Source organism: Lepus europaeus, chromosome 2 (assembly GCF_033115175.1).
Source record: "Lepus europaeus isolate LE1 chromosome 2, mLepTim1.pri, whole genome shotgun sequence".
NCBI classification, from domain to species: domain Eukaryota; kingdom Metazoa; phylum Chordata; class Mammalia; order Lagomorpha; family Leporidae; genus Lepus; species Lepus europaeus.
This window is the reverse complement of record NC_084828.1, coordinates 132,372,041-132,396,068: the sequence shown is the minus strand read 5'-3', so window position 1 is coordinate 132,396,068 and position 24,028 is coordinate 132,372,041. Positions and strand designations below refer to the sequence as shown.

The window sequence follows — 24,028 nt, the reverse complement described above, 5'->3', positions numbered from 1 at the left end:
GTGAATATTTTTATTTCACAAATTAGACAAGAGGCCAGGTGAAGTTTTTCTTTCTGTTGCCTGTATTTTATCCAGAAACCTAACTCACAAGCTTACTGTATCTACTAATCCATCTTATCTCATGATAGCTCTCTTTCTCACATGATTAAGGAAGCAACTAGATCCATCAGAAGAAGCTCATTATGGACATTAAAATATCAACCTGTTACACGATGCCCCATGAAAAGAGATATTCATGAGCAATTTTTTAAAAATTCTCATTTATCGAGAATTGAAAATGAATCTTGATGTGAATGGAAGGGGAGAGGGAGCGGGAAAGGGGAGGGTTGCGGGTGGGAGGGAAGTTATGGGGGGAAAGCCATTGTAATCCATAAGCTGTACTTTGGAAATTTATATTCATTAAATAAAAGTTTAAAAAAATGCTAAAAAATTTTTTTTTAAAAATTCTCAATTTATCTGAAAGACAGCGACAGAGAGATCTTCCATCTACTAGTTCATTCTCCAAGTGCCCATGTGCGGTCAACAAATAATGAAATCCTGTTTTGTGTCCAAGTGTTTTAATAGCACTGGAAAAAATCTGACTATAAACTTAAAAGGACTACTCTCTCTGAGTATTTGCCTCAAGCTTCAATGCATGAAGGAACCAGGTAAAATACAATTCTAACTTGTATCCTTAGAGATGTAGGAGTTACTAGATAAGACTCAGGAAGCTGCATGATACAGATGCAAGTGTCCAGGAGCACAGTTTGAGGAACACAAAGCATTAACAGAATGTTCTGGATAAATTTTAGTGCCTAATATCACACAGTCACTTGTGATTGTACAATACAGACCTGGAGGTAGAATGGAAGCTAAAATTCACTCTGAACTTTATTCACCAAGCTGTGTGACATAAAGCTGCATCTGCATAGGGACATGTTTTTTCTAAATAAGGGGCTATCTGGCAGGAAGGACCCTGGACTAGTTTTTGTTTTTTTGTTTTTTAATTTAAAGATTTATTTATTTGACAGGTAAAGTTAGGGGAGGGAGCAGAGAGAGAGAGAGGTCTTCCATCCACTAGTTCACTCACCAAATGGCTGTAACTGCTGGAGCTGGGCCGATGCAGAGCCAGAGCCAGGCACTTCTTCCTGGTCTCCCATTTGGGTACAGGGACCCAAGTACTTGGGCCAGCTTTTGTTGCTTTCCCAGGTGTATTGGCAGGGAGCTGGATCAGAAGTGGAGCAGTCAGGACTTGAACCGGCACCCATATGGGATTGCCAGCACTGCAGATGGCAGCTTTACCTTTACCTGCTATGCTACAGTGCCAGTCCCTGAACTAGTTCTATTTCTAACATGCTCTGGGTACTCTGTGGACTAAAGCAACTCCGTGCTATCTCTGTGCATCTACGTATTTAAGATTTGTTGTTGGGGGCTGGTGCTGTGGCATAGCGGGTAAAGCTACCACCTGCAGTACCAGCATCTCATAAGGGCGCCGGTTTGAGTCCTGGCTGCTCCACTTCCAATCCAGCTCTCTGCTATGGCCTGGGAAAGCAGTGGAAGATGGCCCAAGTCCTTGGGCCTCTGCACCTGCATGGGAGACCCGGAAGAAGCTCCTGGCTCCTGGCTCCTGATCAGCACAGCTCCAGTCATTGCGGTCATCTAGGGAGTGAGTCAGTGGATGGAAGACCTCACTCTCTCTGCCTCATCTTCTCTCTCTGTGTAACTTTGACTTTCAAATAAATAAATAAATCTTTAAAATAAAATAAAGATTTATGGTCTTAGCTTTTTACCTGAAACTCAAGAGATTCATAACATGCAGAAGTCTTCCTGTGAATGAAATTTTAAATCTTTGATACAGTTTCAGTATTTCATGGTTATTATAAAAAATTATGTAACCATGGATGGTTTCAAATTAACTCAATGATAAAACAGAACCTGATTTTTTAACAAGTTCCCAAATTATTTCAGTTTTATAATCTTAGGAAAACGTTATCAGTATCACAATTGAATAATTAGTATGATAAAATTTATCAGAGACTAAACTCTTTAGCAGCTATAGATGAAATAAACTTGGAGACTATGTTAGCAGTTTTATAGTAAAGTTGATTTTTTTTAATCTGTCAAGCTTCCCAATGTTGTTTCTAACTCTAAAACAAAAATCAAGGGAAGTAACTGCCCTAAGGGCTAAGATACTGGTTAGAATGCCTGTATCCCATATCCAGGTAATTACATTTGTTCTCTGGCTCTCTTGACTCGTTTCCTTCCTAATGTGGAAAGTAGGAAGGTAGCATCAGTGGCTCAAATAGTTGGTTTTTGCCACATACATGGGAGATCTGGATTGAGTTCCCACATTTTCCTACCTTCAGTTCCCTAACTGGTGAAGGCACTGGGAAGTGGACTAGAGCATAAGAGCTCGCTTTCTCTCTCCTTCTCTGTGTCAAATAAATAAAACTATAGAAAAATAAAAACTCTGATTCAATCAATACAAATTTACTAGGCTGGGCATTTTGCACAGTGGTTAAGATGCTGCTTGGGACACCTTCATCCTATCTCAGAGTGCCTGGGTTTGAGTCCTGGCTCCACTTCCAATTCCAGCTTCCTTCTAATTTGTACCCTGGGAGGCAGAAGGAGATGGCTTAAGTACTTGGGCCCCTGCCACCCATGTGAGAGACCCAGATTGAGTTCCTTGCTACTGGCTTTGGCCTGGCCCATCCCCACCATTGTGGCCATTAGGGGAGTGAATCAGAGGATGGAATATCTATTTCCTATAACCCTTTCAAATAGATTACATTAAAAAAAATAAGTAACAGATTTAAGAGTACTTAAAACAGATAGAATCTAGAAGTTTGACTTATTACTAGCTGTGTAATGTTGGAAAAATTACTTTTCTTGTGTTTCAGTTCCCTTATCTGTAAAATAGGAACCTACCTCATCAGTATGTTGTAAAGATTTCAGTTCACATATGTAAGAAGAAGCCCTCAATACATTCACCAAGCTGTTATTACCTATTTTTAAAAATTTTGTCTGGGGCCGGCGCCATGGCACAGTAGGTTAATCTTCCACCTGAGGCGCCAACCTCCCATATGGGCACTGGTTCTAATCCCAGCTGCTCCACTTCCAGTCCAGCTCTCTGCTATGGCCTGGGAAAGCGGTAGAAGATGGCCCAAATCCTTGGGCCTCTGCACCCACATGGGAGACCAGGAAAGAGTACCTGGCTCCTAGCATTGGATTGGCACAGCTCCAGCCGTTGCGGCCATCCGGGGAGTGAACCAATGGAAGGAAGACCTTTCTCTCTGTCTCTCCCTCTTACTGTCTATAATTCTAACTCTCAAATAAAATAAATAAAATCTTTTAAAAAAAAAGTTTGTCTAAGAATTTTGACAATCAGTTCTAACTATGAAGGCATTTACCAAATACTTTTTCTCATTTTTGTTTTTTAAAGAAAGTACTAACATTCTGAAAAGTTTACAGAAGTACTTACGGGATCCATTAAAAACACTCTAGAAGCTGCACAAAGATTCAAACCAACTCCACCTGCTTTTAAAGACAGAAGCATTATAGTTGGAGATCCAGCTTCAGTGTTTTGAAAACATTGAATTGATTCAACTCTTTTCTTTTGGGCCATGGAACCATCCAAACGAGTAAACAGAAATCCAGAGGCTCTACACAGGTGAAGAAAAAAGACAAGTAACATTTATTATACTCTGCAACAAATGTTCATTACAAATTTCTTCATTTAATTCTTCCATTCATTTAAAATAAACTTTTTTATTAGAGACATAAAAAAGGGGAAATACATGGAGAACTCCCATCCATTGGTCCATTGACCAAATGCCCTCAAGAGGCCAAGTGGGCCGGCGCCGTGGCTTAACAGGCTAATCCTCCACCTTGCGGCGCCGGCACACCGGGTTCTACTCCCGGTTGGGGCGCCGGATTCTATCCCGGTTGCCCCTCTTCCAGGCCAGCTCTCTGCTATGGCCCGGGAAGGCAGTGCAGGATGGCCCAAGTGCTTGGGCCCTGCACCCGCATGGGAGACCAGGAGAAGCACCTGGCTCCTGGCTTCGGATCAGCGAGATGCGCCGGCCGCAGTGGCCATTGGAGGGTGAACCAACGGCAAAAAGGAAGACCTTTCTCTCTGTCTCTCTCTCTCTCACTATCCACTCTGCCTGTCAAAAAAAAAAAAAAAAAAAGAGGCCAAGTGCCAAGGCGGGGAGCCAGGAGCTAGGAATGTAATACAGGCCTCCCCTGTGGGAGGCAAGAACCCAGTTAGTTAGCTAGCACTGCTGTCTCCCAAGGTCTGCACTGGCAGGAAGCTGGAATTAGCAGCAAGAATGGAAAGCAAACCCAGGCACTCTAATTAATATGGGACGCTGGCATCTCAACCACTTGGCTAAAGGTCCACTCCTTCCCTAATTTATTTTAACAACTATTCACTTAGTGCTAACCAGAATGCTAGTAGGCACTGCAGTTAATATTTTTTTTTCCAATAAATTTTTCCAATAAATTCAGAGCTTAATTGAAAATTCAACACTGCCAGGAAATATTCTCTATTGTGATATTGAGTATTAATTTTAGACAGATGAACAAATTAAAACTGGGTGACAGTGTTGTGGCTCAGTGGGTAAAGCCACCACCTACAATGCTGGCATCCCATCTGGGTGCTGGTTTGAGTACTGGCTGTTCCACTTCCACATTTCCCTTCTAATGCACCAGGAGAAAGCAGCAGAAGATGGCCCAAGTACTTGGGCCCCTGTACCCATGTAGGAAACCCAGAAAAGGCTCCTGGCTCCTGGCTTCGGCCTGGGCCACCCCAGTTGTTGCAGCATTATTTGGGGAGTTAACCAGTGAACAGAAGACCTCTCTGTCTCTCCCTATCTCTAAATAAAATAAATCTTTATAAAAACTAAAAAAACTGGCAAAATAGTGGGGTTTTTTTGCTATACAAATCGATACATTTCTATAAAAATCCTTTGATTCAAAATGAAAATTACTGTTAAACTTACTTAAGCGGTGTTTCTATTAAAGACAGGAATGTTGTAAACTGAGAAACAACTAAACTTTTTATATTGGGATTCTTCGTTCTTAAGTCAATCAATGCATGCATTAGAGCATTAATCTGAAAAAAGAAAAGATACACATCAGATTTCATTTTTCAATTGGCAAGGTAATTCCAAAACTTTTTAAGATGAAGAAAAATGTTCTGTCAAGTTATTTACCTAAAATGTAAAAGGCTATTAATTTAAAAAAACTAAGATTGAGGCTTCCAAGATGGCGGAGTACAGAAGGAGCTTATTGCTCTAGTCTATGAGAAGATAGTTTAAAAGAAGTGGAAAGAGTACAGTCTCAGGGAGAAAATGGCAAAGGAAACCAAACAAATTAGAGGGAAACAGTAGACCTACATGATGGGCATAGACACCCACAACTCAGGACCCCAGCAGCCAAGAGCTTCCGCATCAGAGTTGGAGAGTGAGGAGACCAGACTGCAGCAACCCAAGCCACTGGCAATAAATCTGCAGGAAGAGCCTAGAGGGAACGTGACTTGGAGCCCCATTGGGGATAGTGTACCTGCCAAACCAGAGGAAAAAAAGAATGACGGACACATTTCTCTCCCCAATCACACAGAAATGGCATCCTGTAACAAACCGACAGAGTGGGTGCCATTTTGGACATACGTTAACAGCTGTGCCAGCTCGTGTCTGCACCCACCAACCAGCCAAGTAGAGACTCCTGACTCTGGTGGGGAGAATTAACAGGTGGCTGGGTGCTTGTGACTGTGGGAGGCTTGTGTGCCAGGACTGTGAAAAAACCAAGGCTGTGTGGGAAGGCTCACTGTGTGGCTGGGACTTTGGGCAGTCACTGTGGGAGACTCCACACGCTCAGGGCTCCCTTGTCACCAGGTGAGGGACACTGCTGGGGAATCTGAGCTTATAATGAAGACTGTACAGATCCTTTGTGTGGGCCGGCGCCGCGGCTCACTAGGCTAATCCTCCGCCTTGTGGCGCCGGCATACCGGGTTCTAGTCCCGGTCGGGGCACCGGATTCTGTCCTGGTTGCCCCTCTTCCAGGCCAGCTCTCTGCTGTGGCCCGGGAGTGCAGTGGAGGATGGCCCAAGTGCTTGGGTCCTGCACCCCATGGGAGACCAGGATAAGTACCTGGCTCCTGCCATCGGATCAGCGCGGTGCGCTGGCCGCAGCGCGCCAACCGCGGCGGCCATTGGAGGATGAACCAACGGCAAAAGGAAGACCTTTCTCTCTGTCTCTCTCTCTCTCTCTCACTGTCCACTCTGCCTGTCAAAAAAAAAAAAAAAAAAAACAGATCCTTTGTGTGGTCCTTGTGGCACAGCAGATGAATATTATATCCACTGGGGCTAGCACTCAGACACTGGTCTCTTTTGAGGAGAGGAGCTCAGCTGAATAGAATAAACCTCCCCTCTGATTTAAAAAAAAAAAGGACAAACCTGAGTGTGTCACCTCATAAATGTCCTTCACCCTGGAGAACTGAACAGAACTCCCTGGCCATACCCACCAGATACCTCTAGATATTCACTGAAAGCAGACACTCCACTAATCTACAGAGGAATAGTACAAAGATAAAAGCTGTCACAATGAAAAAAACAAACAAATCAGTATCTCCACAAATGCTGAATAACAAATGCACCAATTCAAGAAATAAGGATAAGGAAGACAACATGACGCCCCCAAAAGAGCACACTTCAATACTAGATTGTGAAGATGATGAGATGGAAGAAATACATGCAATGGAATTCAAAAAACTGATTACATAGAAGTAATCTAAAAAGCAAATGCACAAACTACTGAAATCTGACCATGACATGAAAGAAAATTTCTCCCATGAAATTGAGATCTTAAATCAAAATGAAGAATTTAGTAGAAAAATTAAAAATGCAGTGAATAGCTTTAACAACAGAATCAGTGAAGCAGAAGAAAGAATATCCAACATAGAAAACAAAGCACAAGAAATTATACAGACCAAAAACAAGATGAGGAAATTAGAAAACTAAAAAACTTTGCCAATCTACAGGATACCATCAAACGACCCAACAAATGGGTTCTAGGAATTCCTGAAGGCATGGAAAGAGAGAAATGATTAGAAGATCTTTTTAGTGAAATAATAACAGAAAACTTTGCAACTTTGAAGAAAGAAAGGAACATCCAAACACAGGAAGCACATAGAACTCCTAATACCAGAAAAGATCCAACCATGACACATTGTAATCAAACTCACCACAGTAAAACAGAAAGAAGATTCTAAAATGTATACAAGAGAAACACCATATTACTTTCAAATAATCCCCAATTAAACTCACAGCAGACTTCTCATCAGAAACCCTACAGGCTAGGAGAGGATGGAGAGATATAGTGCAAGTCTTTTTTTTTTTTTTCTTTTTTTTTTGACAGGCAGAGTGGACAGTGAGAGAAAGAGAGACAGAGAGAAAGGTCTTCCTTTGCTGTTGGTTCACCCTCCAATGGCCACCGTGGCCGGTGCGCTGCGGCTGGCACACTGCGCTGATCTGAAGGCAGGAGCCAGATGCTTCTCCTGGTCTCCCATGGGGTGCAGGGCCCAAGCACTTGGGCCATCCTCCACTGCACTCCCAGGCCATAGCAGAGAGCTGGCCTGGAAGAGGGGTAACCGGGACAGAATCCAGCGCCCCGACCGGGACTAGAACCCAGTGTGCCGGCGCTGCTAGGCAGAAGATTAGCCTGTTGAGCCATGGTGCCGGCCTTGTCCAAGTCTTAAGAGAAAAAAACTGTCAACCCAGAATACTACACCCTGCAGAGCTTTCATTTATGAATGAAGGTGAAACAAAGACCATCCACAACAAACAGAAATTGAATTTGTCACCACCCATCCAGGCTTGTAAAAGATGCCTAAGGATGTGCTGCACACAAAACACAGAAATAAGGTCATCACTGTGAAATAAAGGGAGAAAATCTCCCAGTAAAAGCACAAAGGAAATACACAGTAAAAAATAGGATTATTTTTGGGAAAATTGCAGGGCAAAGTTGTTATTTATCATTCAAGTCACTTTGAATGTAAATAGCCTTAACTATGCAGTTAAAAGATACAGACTGGCTGAGTGTATTAAAAAACAAAACCTATCTATTTGCTGTTTATAAGAAACACATCTCACTAACAAAGATGCATGAAGGCTGAAAGTGAAAGGATGGAAAAAGATATTCCATGCTAACAGAAACCAAAATAGAGCTGGTATAGCCATCCTAACATCAGATAAAAGAGACTTTAACACAAAAACTGTTGAAAGAGACCAAGAGGGGCACTATGTATGATTAAAGGATCAACTCAACAGGAAGATGTCACTATTATAAACGTATATGTACCTAATTATGGGGCACCTGGCTATTTAAAAGAAATGGTACAGGATCTAAAGAGAGGCATAGACTCAAATACAATAGTAATGGGGGACTTCAATACCCCATTTTCAGAAACAGACAGATCAAGATGACAGAAAATCAGCAAGGAAACAGCACAGTTAATCAACACTGCTGACCAAATATCCCTAACAGATATCTACAGAACTTTTCTTCCTACACTTGAAGAATACACATTCTTCTCACCAGTGAATGGAACTTTCTCTAGGACTGACCACAAACTAGGCCATAAAGCAAGACTCAACAAATTAAAAAAATCAAGATCATACCATGCATCTTTTCGGACCACAATGCAATGAAGCTGGAAATCAGCAACTCAGGAATCTCTAGAACATATGAAGACTGAAAAACATGCTCCTGAATGAACAGTGAGTCAAAGAAGAAATCAAAAGGGAAATCAAAAAGTTTCTGGAAACAAATGAAGATGACAATACAACATATAAAAACTTATGAGATACAACAAAAGCAGTGTTAAAAGGAAAGTTTATAGCAATTGGTGCCTACATCAAGAAATTGGAAAGGAACCAAATAAATGAGCTATCAATGTATCCCAAGGATCTAGAAAAACAACAGCAAACCAAACCCAAAACTAGTAGGAGAAAGAAAATAATTAAAATCTGAAAATAAATCAACAAAATTGAATAAAAAAATGCAAAAGGCCAGCAAAATGAAGAGCTGGTTTTTTGAAAAAATAAACAAAATTGACACACCATTGGCCCAACGAACCAAAAAAGGAGAAAGAAGATCCAAATCAATAAAATTAGAGATAAAAAAGGGAATTTAATACCAGACATCACAGAAATAAAAAAAAAAAATCATCAGAAACTACTACAAAGAGCTGTATGCCAACAAACTGGACATATACAACCTACCTAAACTGAGCCATGAAGACATAGAAAACCTAAACAGACCTATAACCAAGTCAGAAACTGAATCAATAATAAAAAATTTCCCAAGAAAGAAAAGCCCAGGACTGGATGGCTTCAGGGCTGAATCCTAGCAGACATTTTAAGAGCTAACTTCAATTCTGCTCAAATTATTCAAAACAATTGAAAGAGAGGGAATCGCCCTAAATTCTTTCTATGAAGCCAACATCATGTTAATCCCTAAAGCAGAAAAAGATGCAACAAGGAAAGGGAACTACAGAACAATTACCATGATGAACATAGATGCAAAAATCCTCAATAAAATTCTGGCCAATAGAATGCAACAAAACATCAGAAAGATCATCCACCCAGACCAATTGGGATTTATCCCTGGTATGCAGGGATGGTTCAATGTTCGCAGATCAATCAATGTGATACACCACATTAACAGACTGCAGAAGAAAAACCATATGATTATCTCAATAGATGATGCAGAGAAAGCATTCGATAAAATACAACACCCTTTCATGATGAAAACTCCAAGCAAAGTTGGTGTAGAAGAAACATTCCTCAACACAATCAAGGCAATTCATGACAAACCTACAGCCAGCATCCTGTTGAATGGGGAAAAGTTGGAAGCATTCCCACTGAGATCTAGAACCACATGCCTACTCTCACCACTGCTATTCAATATACTTCCTGCAAGTTTTAGCCAGAGCAATTAGGCAAGAAAAAGAAATCAAAAGGATATAAATTGGGAAGGAGGAGGTCAAATTATTCCTATTTGCAGATGACATGATTCTACATATAGGGAATCCAAAGACTCCACCAAGAGACTACTGGAACTCCTTTAAGAGTTTAGTACAGGCCGGTGCTGTGGCTTAACAGGCTAATCCTCCACCTTGCGGCGCCGGCACACCGGGTTCCAGTCCCAGTTGGGGCGCCGGATTCTATCCCGGTTGCCCCTCTTCCAGGCCAGCTCTCTGCTATGGCCTGGGAAGGCAATGGAGGATGGCCCAAGTGCTTGGGCCCTGCACCCCATGGGAGACCAGGAGAAGCAACTGGCTCCTGGCTTCAGATCAGCGAGATGCGCCGGCCGCAGCCATTGGAGGGTGAACCAATGGCAAAAAGGAAGACCTTTCTCTCTGTCTCTCTCTCTCTCACTATCCACTCTGCCTGTCAAAAAAAAAAAAAAAGAGTTTAGTACAGTAGCAGGATATAAAATCAATACACAAAAAACAGCCTTTGTATACACAAACAATGCCAAGGCTGAGAATGAACTTCTACAATCAATCCCATTCATATTGGTACCAAAAAAATCAAATACTTTGGAATAAATCTAACCAAGGATGTCAAAGATCTCTATGATGAGAATTATAAAACTTTAAAGAAAGAAATATAAGAAGATACAAAAAACAATGGAAAAATCTTCCATGTTCATGGATTGGAAGAATCAATATCATCAAAATGTCCATTCTTTCGAAAGCAATTTACAGATTCAATTCGATACCAATCAAAATAACAAAGACATTCTTCTCAGATATAGAACAAATGATGCTGGAATTCATATGGAAACACAGGAGACCTCAAAAAGCTAAAGCATTCTTATACAACAAAAACAAAGCCAGAGGCATCACAATAGCAGATTTCAAGACATACTACAAGGCAGTTATAATCATAACAACCTGGTACTAGTATAAAAACAGGTGGATAGACGAATGGAATAGAATAGAAACGCCAGAAATCAATCCAAGCATCTACAACCAACTTCTATTTGACCAAGGAGCTAAAATCAATCCCTGGAGCAAGGACAGTCTCTTCAACAAACAGTGCTGGAAAAACTGGATTTCCACATGGAGAAATATTAAGCAAGAACCCTACCTTACACCTTACACAAAAATCCACTTAACATGGATTAAAGATCTAAATCTATGATGTGGCACCATCAAATTATTAGAGAATATTGGGGAAACTCTGCAAGACACTGGCACAGGAAAAGAGTTCTTGGAAAAGACCCCAGAGGCACAGGCAATCAAAGCCAAAATGAACAAATGGGATTACATCAAATTGATAAGTTTCTGTACTGCAAAAGAAACACTCAGAAAAGTAAAGAGCCAACTGACAGAATTGGAGAAATTATTTGCAAACTACGCAACTGATAAAGGATTAACAACCAGAATATACAAAGAGATCAAGAAACTCTACAACAATAAAACAACCCAGTTATAGACCAAGGACTTAAACAGACATTTTTCACAGAGGAAATCTAAATGGCCAACAGACACATGAAAAAATGTTCAGGATTACTAGCCGTCAGGGAAATGCAAATCAAAACCTAAATGAGGTTTCACCTCACCCCAGTTAGAGTGGCCCTCATACAGAAATCAACAAACAACAAATGCTGGAGAGGATGTGGGGAAAAGGGCACCCTAATCCACTGTTGGTGGGAACTGGTAAAGCCTCTATGGAAGACAGTATGGAGACAGCTCAAAAATCTGAAAATAGACCTTCCATATAACCCAGTCATCCCACTCCTGGGAATTTACCCAAGGGGAATGAAGTCAGTAAACAAAAGAGCTGTCTGCAACTCCATGTTTACTGCAGCTCAATTCACAACAGCTAAGACATGGAATCAACCTAAATGCCCATCAACCGAAAACTGGATAAAGAAATTATGAGAAATTATGTGATATGTATACTATGGGATGCTATACAGTGGTTAAAAAAAAAAAAAAAGAAAGAAAGAAAAACATGAAATCCAGTTTGTTTCCTCAAAATGGATGAATCTGGAAAACATCATACTTAGTGAAATAAGCCAGTCCAAAAGGGACAAATACCTATGTTCTTCCTGATTTGAGAGAAATAATAAAGCACCTAAAACGAAATCTGGAGAAGTGAAATTGACACTTGGAGAAGGGATGACTTGAGCTGCCCTTATCTGTCAAGGAACAGTTTCGTTTTCTTCGTTTTTTTCATCTTTTTTTTTTTTCCCTCATACTATTTTGTTTAACTTTTTACTTAACATAGAGGTAATCATACATATATAAAGTCAATTGAGAATGGACCTCATTAAAAAATAAGAGTAGGAATAGAGAGGGAGGAGGAAGTTTGTAACTGTAAAGCTGTATAGTACTGCATAGATTCCTATGGACTTAACTTCTAAGGGTACAGTTTAAAAACTTGTCATGGGACTCCAAATCCCATTAAGCTGGGTGGTAATAATGCCACCTTAAGTGTTAAAGTGATTATATTAAGTGTTAAAGTGAACATATAGATAGGATCAAGTATCAAAGTGATCATATAAATTGGATTAAGTATCTGTTAATAATAATAGAATTAGGCCGGCGCCACGGCTCAATAGGCTAATACTCCGCCTTGCAACGCTGGCACACCGGGTTCTAGGCCCGGTCAGGGAGCCGGATTCTGTCCCGGTTGCCCCTCTTCCAGGCCAGCTCTCTGCTGTGGCCCGGGAGTGCAGTGGAGGATGGCCCAGGTCCTTGGGCCCTGCACTCGCATGGGAGACAGAGGAAGCACCTGGCTCCTGGCTTCTGGCCGTAGCGAGCCTGCCACAGCAGCCATTGGAGAGTGAACGAACAGTAAAGGAAGACCCTTCTCTCTGTCTCTCTCTCTCTCTCACTGTCCACTCTGTCAAAAAAAATAATAATAATAATAATAACAGAATTAAAGAAGAGAGAATGTTCCAACATGGGAAGCGGTCCACATAGCAGACTCATAAGAATGACAATCGCTTTAAGTAGCACTCTGACCTCAGAATAAGCCCTAAAGCCATTCTGGTCTGGCTGAAATGCCCATGAGAGCATTTCAGGCAGGGAAAGCCAAGACACTGTGGCAAAATAAATAAATAAATAAATAAATCCTACATGAAGGATTTCTGTGATAAAGACCCCAGTGGAAAGAAGGGGCCATCAAAGAAGGATGTACTTTTCTCTGAAGAGAGGAGAGAACTTCCACTATGCTTATGGCCTTGTATAAATACTGAGAGTTTATGGATTCAAAAGGCTTCTATAGCCTAGGCAGCTCATTTCAAGAGCCTTGGGTGGTCACTGACATCATACACAAGACTGTTAATTGTTAAATTAACAACAGGAGTCACTGGTCACTAACTTCCTACACAGGACCTCTGTCCTTAATGAGTTGATTTATGAGAGTTAAGCATAAAACTGGTTCTCAAACAGTGTTTGTGTGTGTGTGTGTACGTGTGCAAATTGTTGAAGTCTTTACTTAGTATATGAGTTGATCTTCTGTGTACACTTAATTGAAAATGAATCTTAATGGAGAATGGGACTGGGAAGGGAGAGGGAAGAGGAGGGAGGGTTGAGGAGGTGAGAATGTTGGGAAGAATAACTATATTCCTGAAGTTGTACTTATGAAATTTGTATTCATGAAATAAAAGATTTCTTTGGGAAAAAAAAAAAAAGACTGAAATAACTGCAATACTCTGAACCTGTTCTCTTACCTCTCAATTTCAGCATTGAAAAGAAATAAAAAGCCAACATCCTTCCAAAGAATATAAGCCAACATCCATTAAAAAAATATAACAATCAACTGACAGGACTAAAAGCAGAATTGTAACTTTGATGCATGATGTATATTTCCTTATATAAATGTAAGACAAAAACTCAAATGTTTGCATATATTATTTTACCTTTGAACTGGATGTCCATTCCATATTAGACTTTTTCTCACTATCACATGACAATTCTTCTGGAGGACATTCCAATAAATTATCTCCATGTATATCATTTCTGCATAAAGGGCACTTTGCATGTGGCTATATAAAAACAAAGTATGAGCAACACTTACAAGATGAACAAAAATATCAATTCTATTATCTCTCATAACAAAATTTTATTAAACTTGTTACATTCATTATTTGAGAAAAATTTGCTGAAATCCAGACAGATACAGTGAGTAAATAAATCATTAGGAGGGGACACACAATTCACAATCATGATAATCCATTTTTCTACATGTATGTTATACATCAATTTAAAAACCATAAAAAAATTCTACTCTAGCTCAAGGATTTCAGGGTTTTTTCAAAAAATTCTATACAAATGAATCTAGACCTACCTTATCCAAAACAACAGCAATTAAGCCCCAGAAATTTGACTAAGCCAAATTAAGCTGATATAAGTGTGCAATACCACCAAAGTTTGAAGACTTCGCTTAAAAAAAAAGAGGCATGTAGTATATCACATGAATGCTTTTCACATTTCAGATATATTAAATTAAAATGTACTAATAAGATTAAATTATATTTTTAAGACAACTATGAGGAAATTTTAAATTACCTATGTCTCTCACAAATTATCAATATATTATTAGACAGCAGAACTAGGAAACTGTGAAACAATGCCTCCAAAATAATATCTTTTTGTTTTAAAGAGCTTCACTATTGAGAAGTATATTACCAATTAAAGATTAGAATAATTAGCTACAAAAGTTGTACTATTAAATCCAAGTACAAAACTTCTTATACTCTCTTGAACTTGGGTTTTATTATGCTACAGACAGGTACACCACTAGAGAACACTGGACCTGTACTAAACAAAACACTAACCTGCTCATTCTGAATGACTTGGCAAATACAAGGTTTACAAAATACATGTGCACAATGTGTTATCACAGGAACTGTTAAAGAATCCAAGCATATAGCACATTCTTCATCTGAACCTGAGCTCAGAATTAACTTCATCTTCTTTATTAACTTCTTTCGCAGTTCTTCAGGTGTATCATTCCCTAGAGAGAAGGCTGAAAAATTAATTTCAAAGCAAGATTTGTATATGACTTGACAAATTAATCTACTGAAGAGGAGGGAAACTTTTGCTTGCCATTGCATCTTTTTCTGTCCTAGGCAAAAAGCTTGATTTAAATTTGAAATTTTGTGAAATATTCAGAAGTAAGTATAGAAACCAAATCAATTTACCTTATAGAGAATTACCAATACACTATGATTTACACACACCAGCACAGACTAAAAGGCAATTCCAATGTGATTCTTTCTTTTAAGGGTATCTGTCACTGAAAATCCTGGAAAGACTTCATTATAATCCCATTTCATTGGTAAAAAATTCTTGGATATATTCCCAAATTTCCTATACCAAAAGCAATGTCCATCTGATAGCACAAAATGACCAACCAAATTCAGGCTATGTAAAAAATTTCTGATTCTGATTTAAGTATTTCCAAAAAATATAATGGCATGAACTAATCATATTTTCTTACCTGAGGGACCACTGGAAGACACTGTATTTGTAAGAAGATGAGTATGACAACAAATCTGTCGCAATCTAAGTAAAAGACCCAAGACATCTGCATAGTGTGCAAGGACAGTCCCTTCATTAAAATACCTAGAAATAAAAATGTTAAATATTATATATCCTCTAAACAACATCTCCTCTGAAAATCATTCTAAAATAAAAATGAAAAACAGAAATTTGCAACAATAAAGCCCAATTTATGCAAAACGGCTATCAACTGCAGTAAAAGAAGGATAGGAAAACAGAACTGCAAATCTGGAACAGACGTGCTGGTCTTTTTCTTCAAAATGGAATGGAAAAATTACCTCTCATGTACGAAAACAGAAACAGGGCACATGCCTGTTGACATGAAATTCTCTGGACAATTTTACACGAAGAACAGAGAAGGCAAACTGAGTGAAGAAACACATAGATGCCCTGTGCTTTTAGAAACAAGACTAAGGGCAGGAGCTTCTTACCTCACCTGAAAAAAACTCTACTCCCCCCATAGACCCATCTCTGTGAATGGCATTTCCATCCTTCCATTCACATGAAAAACTTTGTGGAGTATCTATGACTCTTGTCTCACACACACCATATCCCACCAATCAGCAAGTTCTGTTGGCTCTGAACAGTCCAAACATTTCTCATCCATTTCATCACCATTACCATGGAAAACCCAAACATCAACCCTTTGATTACTGGCAGTGCTCTCCCTACTGATGACCTTTTTTTTTTTTTTTATTCCAACAATCTAAATCTGAACACAAAAGCCAGAATGATCCATTTAAAAGGTAAATCATGGAGCTGGCATTGTGGCACATCAGGGTAGCCTGCCACCTGTGACACCGGCATCCTGCACAGGCTCCAGTTCAAATTCCGGCTGCTCCACTTCCTACCCAGCTCCCTGCTAATATGCCTGGGGAAGTAGCAGAAGATGGCCCAAGTGCTTGGGCCCCTGCACCCACATTGGGGACCTGGATGAAGCTCATGGTTCCTGGCTTCAGCCCAGCCCAGCTCCAGCTGCTGAGGAATGAACCACTGGATGGAAGATCTCTCTTGCTTTCTGTTTCTCTCTCTCTCTTTCTGCCTTTCAAATAAATACATAAATCTTCTTAAACAAAATCAAATTATGCCACTCTCCTGGCTAAAACCCCCCAAAGAAAATAGAAAGTAAAGTCAAAATTCTAGAAATATACCACCATGCCTCACACTATCACCATCCAACCCTCGCTCCAATAACTCTTCCATATGATGACTATTTTCCTGCTTACTCATTATTACTTTGCCACACCTACCTTTTTGTTCTTTTTCAAACTCATCAGGCATGCTCCCAATTTCAGGCTTTTACAGTTTGGGGCTGTTCTCTCTGCTTGAAACATTCCTCAACTTCAATATCCTTCAAGCTTTGTTCAACATATCATTTTCCGAGAGGTTTTCCCTAAATACCTTAATAAAATTCAGCATTTTCTATTCATGTTCTTTGCTTTTTTTCCCCCATAAATTTAATCATGTTTTTAATCTGCCTATTTCTTCCCATTAAAATATTAATTTTTTGATGGTAGGAATTTTTGTCTTTTATTATGCTGTATCTAAATGTGCAGGAATGCCTAGCACACCAAAGGCACTTAAGAGATTTCAGCAGAAAGAATAAATATGAAATTTCAATACCAGTATAAGATTTTAGACTCTATAATCTGCTTGGAACCATCTTTTCAAATCTAATTCCTATGAAACTCTGTTTTATACCTACAGTTCACTGAATTTTGAATTTTGTTTTGAAGACACTATATTTTCTCAGTTCTGTTTGCCTTCATTTTCTCCTATCCTTTCTGGTACCATAGTCATTCACATCAGATATGCTTTCCCTTAGAATTTCTCACCTTCTACCATCACAAATCCCTTTTAATCTACTTAACTCCTATTCCCAGAATTCTAAACACTGTTGCGAAATCATATTAACTAATTTCACTACATGTATCTAATAGTACCTACAGCATGTCTGCCACTCTAGAAATCTTTTGAAGACAGTTGCAAATCCAGTCACCTTCTTCAGCTTATTACCTTACTTTGTAGATACACTTGCTTCACAGTTCAATGACTGTACTCTTGATATTATTTTCTCCCATGTTAGGCTGCATTTTCCTCTACCAACCACTATAATTTCTTTTCTATCTATAATCTCTTCCGCTTAAAGGCACTCACTCAAATAACTATGAAAAAGCTGGTCTGACAATTAAGTATTGATTCTACCAGTCTCATGTACTTTTTAAAGCCAAACTTACATAAAAAAGTGGCCTGCAGTTTAGTTTGTTCAATGATTTGCCCTTATATTCATCACTCTTGTGAAACTATTCTGAGAGTTTATACCAGTAGCTGTTGAAGGACCAAATTAAACAGTCCTTTCTAAGTCTCTGTACATGTGACACTACTGGCCATTTTCTCTTTTTTGATTGTGCTATCTTTCCTGGGATTCTGTAATGAATTTTGCTACTTTCTTCACACTTCTCCCTTTGACAGAATCTCATAGTAGCTTGTTTTTATCTTATTTCTTAAATGCAGACATTCCCTCAAATTTTGATTCCTTATTAAGATATATCCTATAGTTGATAGATAGATACAGATAGACAGACAGACATAGAAAGATAAATATTTTCTATTTTCAATATTTCTTATCTACTCAATATGACACAAGGTCAAAAATAGAAGCAAAGTCTTCCACCTAGCAATCAACTTTCTCTTTAAATATTTTTCTAACTTAAGGAATTACTTCCCTGATGAATTATACTATTCATTCATGTCAACTATTCATTTGTTTAAAAAAGTATAAACCATGGAGATAAATTAACTTTCCATACACTTCAGACTTTATTGCCAACATGTCTAAAAAATGCTATTAGGTTAATGGGAAAAAAAGAAAAAACATAAAAATTACTTTCTAATGTGACTTTTTTTCTCCATACCTTCCAATAGTAGCTTTGCCTTCATTTTTCACAGATTGATAAATCTTTCTCTCTTCATCTGAAAGTGTAATGTGCTGGATAAATACTTTACGTTCTGGTAACTCCAAAACAGGTTTTCCTTTAATTTTGCTTGTCTTTGTTCTTCTAAGCGTAATATTTTTAATTAAGGACTGTAAACGCCTAGTCAAAAAAAAATAATAATTACATAACTTTTTACGCCCAATAAAAACAAAAAAGAGTAAGTTTACATTATTGGTGTTTAATAAACTTACTAAGGCCGGCGCCGTGGCTTAACAGGCTAATCCTCCGCCTTGCGGCGCCCGCACACCAGGTTCCAGTCCTGGTTGGGGCGCTGCATTCTATCCCGGTTGCCCCTCTTCCAGGCCAGCTCTCTGCTATGGCCCGGGAAGGCAGTGCAGGATGGCCCAAATCCTTGGGCCCTGCACCCGCATGGGAGACCAGGAGAAGCACCTGGCTCCTGGCTTCGGATCAGCGAGATGCGCCAGCCGCAGCGGCCATTGGAGGGTGAACCAATGGCAAAAAGGAAGACCTTTCTCTCTCTCTCTCTCACTATCCACTCTGCCTGTCAAAAAAAAAAATAAACTTACTAGAGGCTTTTTAAAAATTCCTTATTTGAGGTTTTATCTAGTCTGATAACCATACAATTATTGTACAAATAATAAATTATAGCAAAAAATGAACTGGAATTTCCCCTCAACTCAATACTTGTCACAATCTTCCTACATCCTATCTTTAATTTTCTTAAGCTCTTCTCCCCACTTCTGCTCTAATCATTAACCTTTATTTCTCAATCATCTCGTCAACTGCATTACCCAAAAATTAACATTAAAATTCGTACTAAGCACTCACTGAGTACAAAGCACTGAAGTAAATGTTCTAAGGATAAAATGAGTACAATCCTTCTTTCTGTAATATGAAAAATCAAAGGTACATAACTAATTTTAAAGTAACAAGTATCCAAAAATGGAAACACGAGACTTAAGAAGAAGGAGAAATGCCTTCCTAGGTTCCAAGATCTTTACATTTCCTCCTAATTATCAGAAGAAAATAAAGGAGCATATGAATTCTTTAATAAAAGGTTTTCCCTAACATTGAAATCTAAGTACAATTTCTTAACTTGAAAGTTTAAGTGTTTGGTTCTGAGGCAATCAAATGGACGACACTAACAACCAGGTCAATGGCTTTTAAACATTTTCACTATAACCACAAAAAGATACACATTTTAAATTCCATCCAGCAAACATAAACACAGACATATAAAACAGAAATAAAATAATCTTTATTATGCAAGAAGCACTCTGATATTTTCTTATTTCCTCTACTCTATTTTCTCTTTAATGCTAGCTACCACCTTTACAAGGATTTCACAACTTACTAAGGTATCGCATATGCTCAGTTTAAAAGCCTCTGCCAAGTTGGGCTTTTAGCCCAATGGTTAAGACATTATAAGTAGGACTCCCATGCCTCATACTGGAGTAAATATATTCAATACCTGGGTCTGGCTCCTCACGTGCGCTTCTGCTAATGCAGAGACTGGGAAGCAGTGATAATGGCTGAAATGACTGGGTTTCTGTCACCCACGTGGGAGACCTGGATTGAGTCCCTGGATCCTAACTATGGTCCTGGCTGTTGCAGGTATTAGGACAGTGAGTCAGCGGTAAATCAGCAGATACAACCTCTCTATCTGCTACTCTGCCTCTACTTCTCAAATCAATAAAACTTAATTTAAAAAAAGTGCTCTAGACAGAAAAACTTGCACATTACCCTAGAACTTAAAAAAGAGCTAAAACCACGGTGAGTTTTAATTTATGTCCTCAATTTTTATGTCTCCACCAGATACAATAATGTAAAACCTCACGCCTAAGAAGTCACTGTACACCACATCAATCACCACTTTATAAAGCTATGTATGTAAGGTGTGAAAGCTAAAGGCATACTGGATCCTCAACAGATATAGACGTCCCTGTCACTGCTGATTCTGTTAATAGTGGCTTTGGAGATCACAAAGTTGTGCCCTTTCAGAATGCCTAAAATCAGGAGAAGGGTAGTAAGTTACTGGAAATCTTTCTCTTCCCAAACAAGAATCACTAGGTTCTAAAAGTCAAAGACATTTAGACATAAACACTTTATGGAGAGAGAAACCAAAAGTCAAATTAAATAACAATGAAAGTGGCAACTGGTTCAAATCACTAAGTTATCTGTAGCACAATCATCAGTTACCATGAAATTACTTACCTAAGTCCTCCTTCATCTCCCATTGTGACAGGACGCTGTACTGTTCTGTGCCACCATTCTCTATCAACAAATGGCTTCAGTTTTAAAAAGGAAAGAAGAGACCACAAATCCTTTAAAGAATTCTGGATTGGAGTACCTAAAAAAAATCAAAAAAACCTTTTAATCAGAGTATCCAACAAGAATATTCATTTGGCCCATCAGAGAAGATAACAGTTGAGAATGGGAATTCTATACCAAGCTGTGAATATAATGCTTTCTTAGACAGATACACACCTCAAAACACAGTTTCATTCTAACCTTTAGCTCTCATTTGCCACACTAACAAAGAAAAAGACCAAAGATCCAATGAATTCAACTTTCCCTTTATCAAGTACATTTGCTTATTTGGTTTTTAAAACAGTCGCATTAGTAAGAAGGAAAAAACAATTAATTTAGGTTTATACTCTCTTCTCTACCTTTTACTAAAGGTATCATGTGTAGCAAACAAGTTCCAAGATGGTCAATGAAAAATCACAATTCTGATTAGAGGATTAGAGTATCTACTTTATCCCTGGGATTCAAGAGTAAATCCTGTGATTTAACTATAATTCACTATGATAAAGTAAGCAGTTACAAAAAACAAGCCAAAACATTTTAATTTCTATCATTAGTTTTGTGACAGACTTTATATCCACTTGAAGTTTACAAAGTTAACTAACTTATTAAATAATATACTTTGAAGAATTAACTTTTTAAAAAGTTTAATACTATGATTACCTGTCAATACCCATCTCCTTTCTGCTTCTAAATCAAGTACAGCTTTTGTCTGCTGAGCGTTTGGATTTCGAATGGCATGTCCTTCATCCAAGATCACTCTTAGCCACCTTATGCTATGTAATGGACTATCACCTTTAGTCTGAAATGAAGGTTTCATAAAAATTAAAAAACACAGAAAAATAAAATAGCATTGAGTATAACTTGCTATATAATAACAGTACATTAAATTACCAAATACTCAAAAAAGCTTATGATTATTACTACTGATATTTTACATATAGAAAATCAGGGGCCGGCGCTGTGGCATAGCAGGTTAAAGCCCCTGCCTGAAGTGCCAGCATTCCATAAGGGGCACCCTTTCGTGTCCCAGATGCTCCACTGCCAATCCAGCTCTCTGCTATGGCCTGGGAAAACAGCAGAAGATGGCCCAAGCCTTTGGGCCCCTGTACCCACGTGGGAGACCCAGAAAAATCTCCTGGCTCCCGACTCTGGATCAGCAAAGCTCTGGCCGTTGCAGCCATATTGGGAGTGAAGCAGCGCATGGAAGACCTCTCTCTCTGCCTCTCCTCTGTGTAAGTCTGACTTTCAAATAAATAAATCTTTAAAAAAAAAAATCAAAGTACAAGGTACTAAATATGTTGCTGAAAATATCATAGCTGGAAAGTGGCAAAATCAGCATTCAAACCCTGGTCTAACACTCTGCTGAGTCCCTGAGCAATATAATGAAATATTCTGCTTCAGACTAAAATACAGTGGTGATACAAAAATTGCCAATTTTAAAATTATTTGCATATAACAATACTGCCTTCTTTTATATGAAAGGTAACATTCATAGAAGACTAAAATTTTAACAATAACATATTTACAAAACATTTAAACAATTTAAACTATACAATTGTATAATAATTAGATTCCTAAAAGAATTAGAAAACTCATGAAATGCAGCTATAAAAAAGCTTTTTTGTTAAGATTTATTTATTTTTATTTGAAAGTCAGTTACACAGAGAGAAGAAAGGCAGAGAGAGAGAAGGAGAGAGGTCTTCCATCGGATAGTTCACTCCCCAATTGGCTGCAATGGCCGGAGCTGCGCCAATCCGAAGCCAGGAACCAGGAGCTTCTTCCGGGTCTCCCACGCAGGTGCAGGGGCCCAAGCACTTGGGCCATCTTCTACTGCTTCCCCAGGCCATAGCAGAGAGCTGGATCGGAAGTAGAACAGCCGGGTCTCGAACTGGCACCCATATGCGATGCCAGCACTTCAGGCCAGGGTGTTAAACCACTGTGCCACAGCGCCAGCCCCTAAAAAAGCTTATTTTCAAACTAAGGTATTAACTAGTCAAATCATTAAGACAGAAAATAATTTTCCAGACTATTTAAGAAATAAAACTTAGACTTGGTTATAATTCAAATTTAAAATTTTACCTCAAAATGTCCTAAATAGAAAACATTCCTAACATTCCTAAGTTAGTATCTAAAGAAGGTAAGGGGCCAGCAATGGGGCATAATAGGTTAAGCATCTGCCTGCAACAATGGCATCCCATATGGGCAATGGTTCGAGTCCCAGCTGCTCCACTTCCAATCCAGTTACCTGTTGATAAGCTGTAGAAGACAGCCAAAGCCTGTGAAAGCAGTAGAAGATGGCCCACGTATGTGGGCCTCTGTCACCCACATGGGAAAGACCTGGATGGAGTTCCAGGTTCCTGGCCCAGCCCCGGACCTCAAGGCTACTGGGTGAGTGAACCAGTGAATGGAAGATCTCTCACACTCTATATCTCCTTCTCTCTATATAACTCTTTAAATAAATAAATACATCTTTATTTTTAAAAATCCTATTTATTTCCTATGTATCTTGAGTATCTAGAATGAAAAAAGTACAGAAAGCCGAACTTTTAAAGCACTTAAGAAATTTGAAGTGTAGTTAACTTCAACCTTTATAAATATCAACATACTTACTCCATAGTCATGAGTTAAAATATTATATGTAGTCAAAACAATATCCTGTTTTGAAAGCAAGGCTGGGTCTCTAATACGATCAGGACCATAATAAACATAGAAATTCAAGTGCACATCTGATTTTATATGTTGTCCAAACTGGTCCTAAAAGAAAATTAGACATATTTTTAATAACAATCAGATTAATATGAAGCTTAAAAAGTATATGAAAGTATGTCCTGGTAAAAGTATCACAAAATCAAAGTATTACAACTGCATGAAATTAAGCTTCCTACAATTAAAATAACAACAAAGATAATAATATTAATTATTATATTGTCAGGAAAAGCATCAAATACACATAATCATAATAATACATTATATGAATTGTGCTTGGCTCTACCAACTACTTTATTTTTTAGGATAAAAAACAAACTTTTCTAAAATAGTAATTCATTTTTAAAAACTTAATATTTTAATAAAGGGTTTCTATAATGTTCCTAACTAGATATAATAATATCAAGATTGGGCATGGATGGGCATCTGGCCTGTGGGTTAATCTCAGTCCCAAGCTCCACCCCAGATCCTACTAATGCACTCCTGCT

General features: G+C 38.7%; 1 protein-coding gene across 7 annotated transcripts in view; it reads right to left on the bottom strand.

Annotated features, from left to right (window-relative positions):
• The window catches only part of HLTF (helicase like transcription factor), a 73,035-nt gene that overhangs the window by 6,937 nt on the left and 42,070 nt on the right, over nt 1–24,028 (bottom strand). For 4 of the 7 annotated variants that reach the window (XM_062213303.1, XM_062213309.1, XM_062213341.1 and 1 more), the window contains 9 exons: nt 23,445–23,588; nt 21,495–21,633; nt 20,739–20,874; nt 18,483–18,662; nt 15,506–15,630; nt 14,841–15,031; nt 13,923–14,048; nt 4,983–5,095; nt 3,461–3,641 (listed from right to left, as the gene is read on the bottom strand). In XM_062213303.1, the coding sequence (XP_062069287.1) occupies nt 3,461–3,641; nt 4,983–5,095; nt 13,923–14,048; nt 14,841–15,031; nt 15,506–15,630; nt 18,483–18,662; nt 20,739–20,874; nt 21,495–21,633; nt 23,445–23,588 (1,335 nt within the window). The remainder of the gene's footprint in view (nt 1–3,460; nt 3,642–4,982; nt 5,096–13,922; nt 14,049–14,840; nt 15,032–15,505; nt 15,631–18,482; nt 18,663–20,738; nt 20,875–21,494; nt 21,634–23,444; nt 23,589–24,028) is intronic. The other 3 variants (XM_062213320.1, XM_062213331.1, XM_062213350.1) reach the window with 2 other exon arrangements.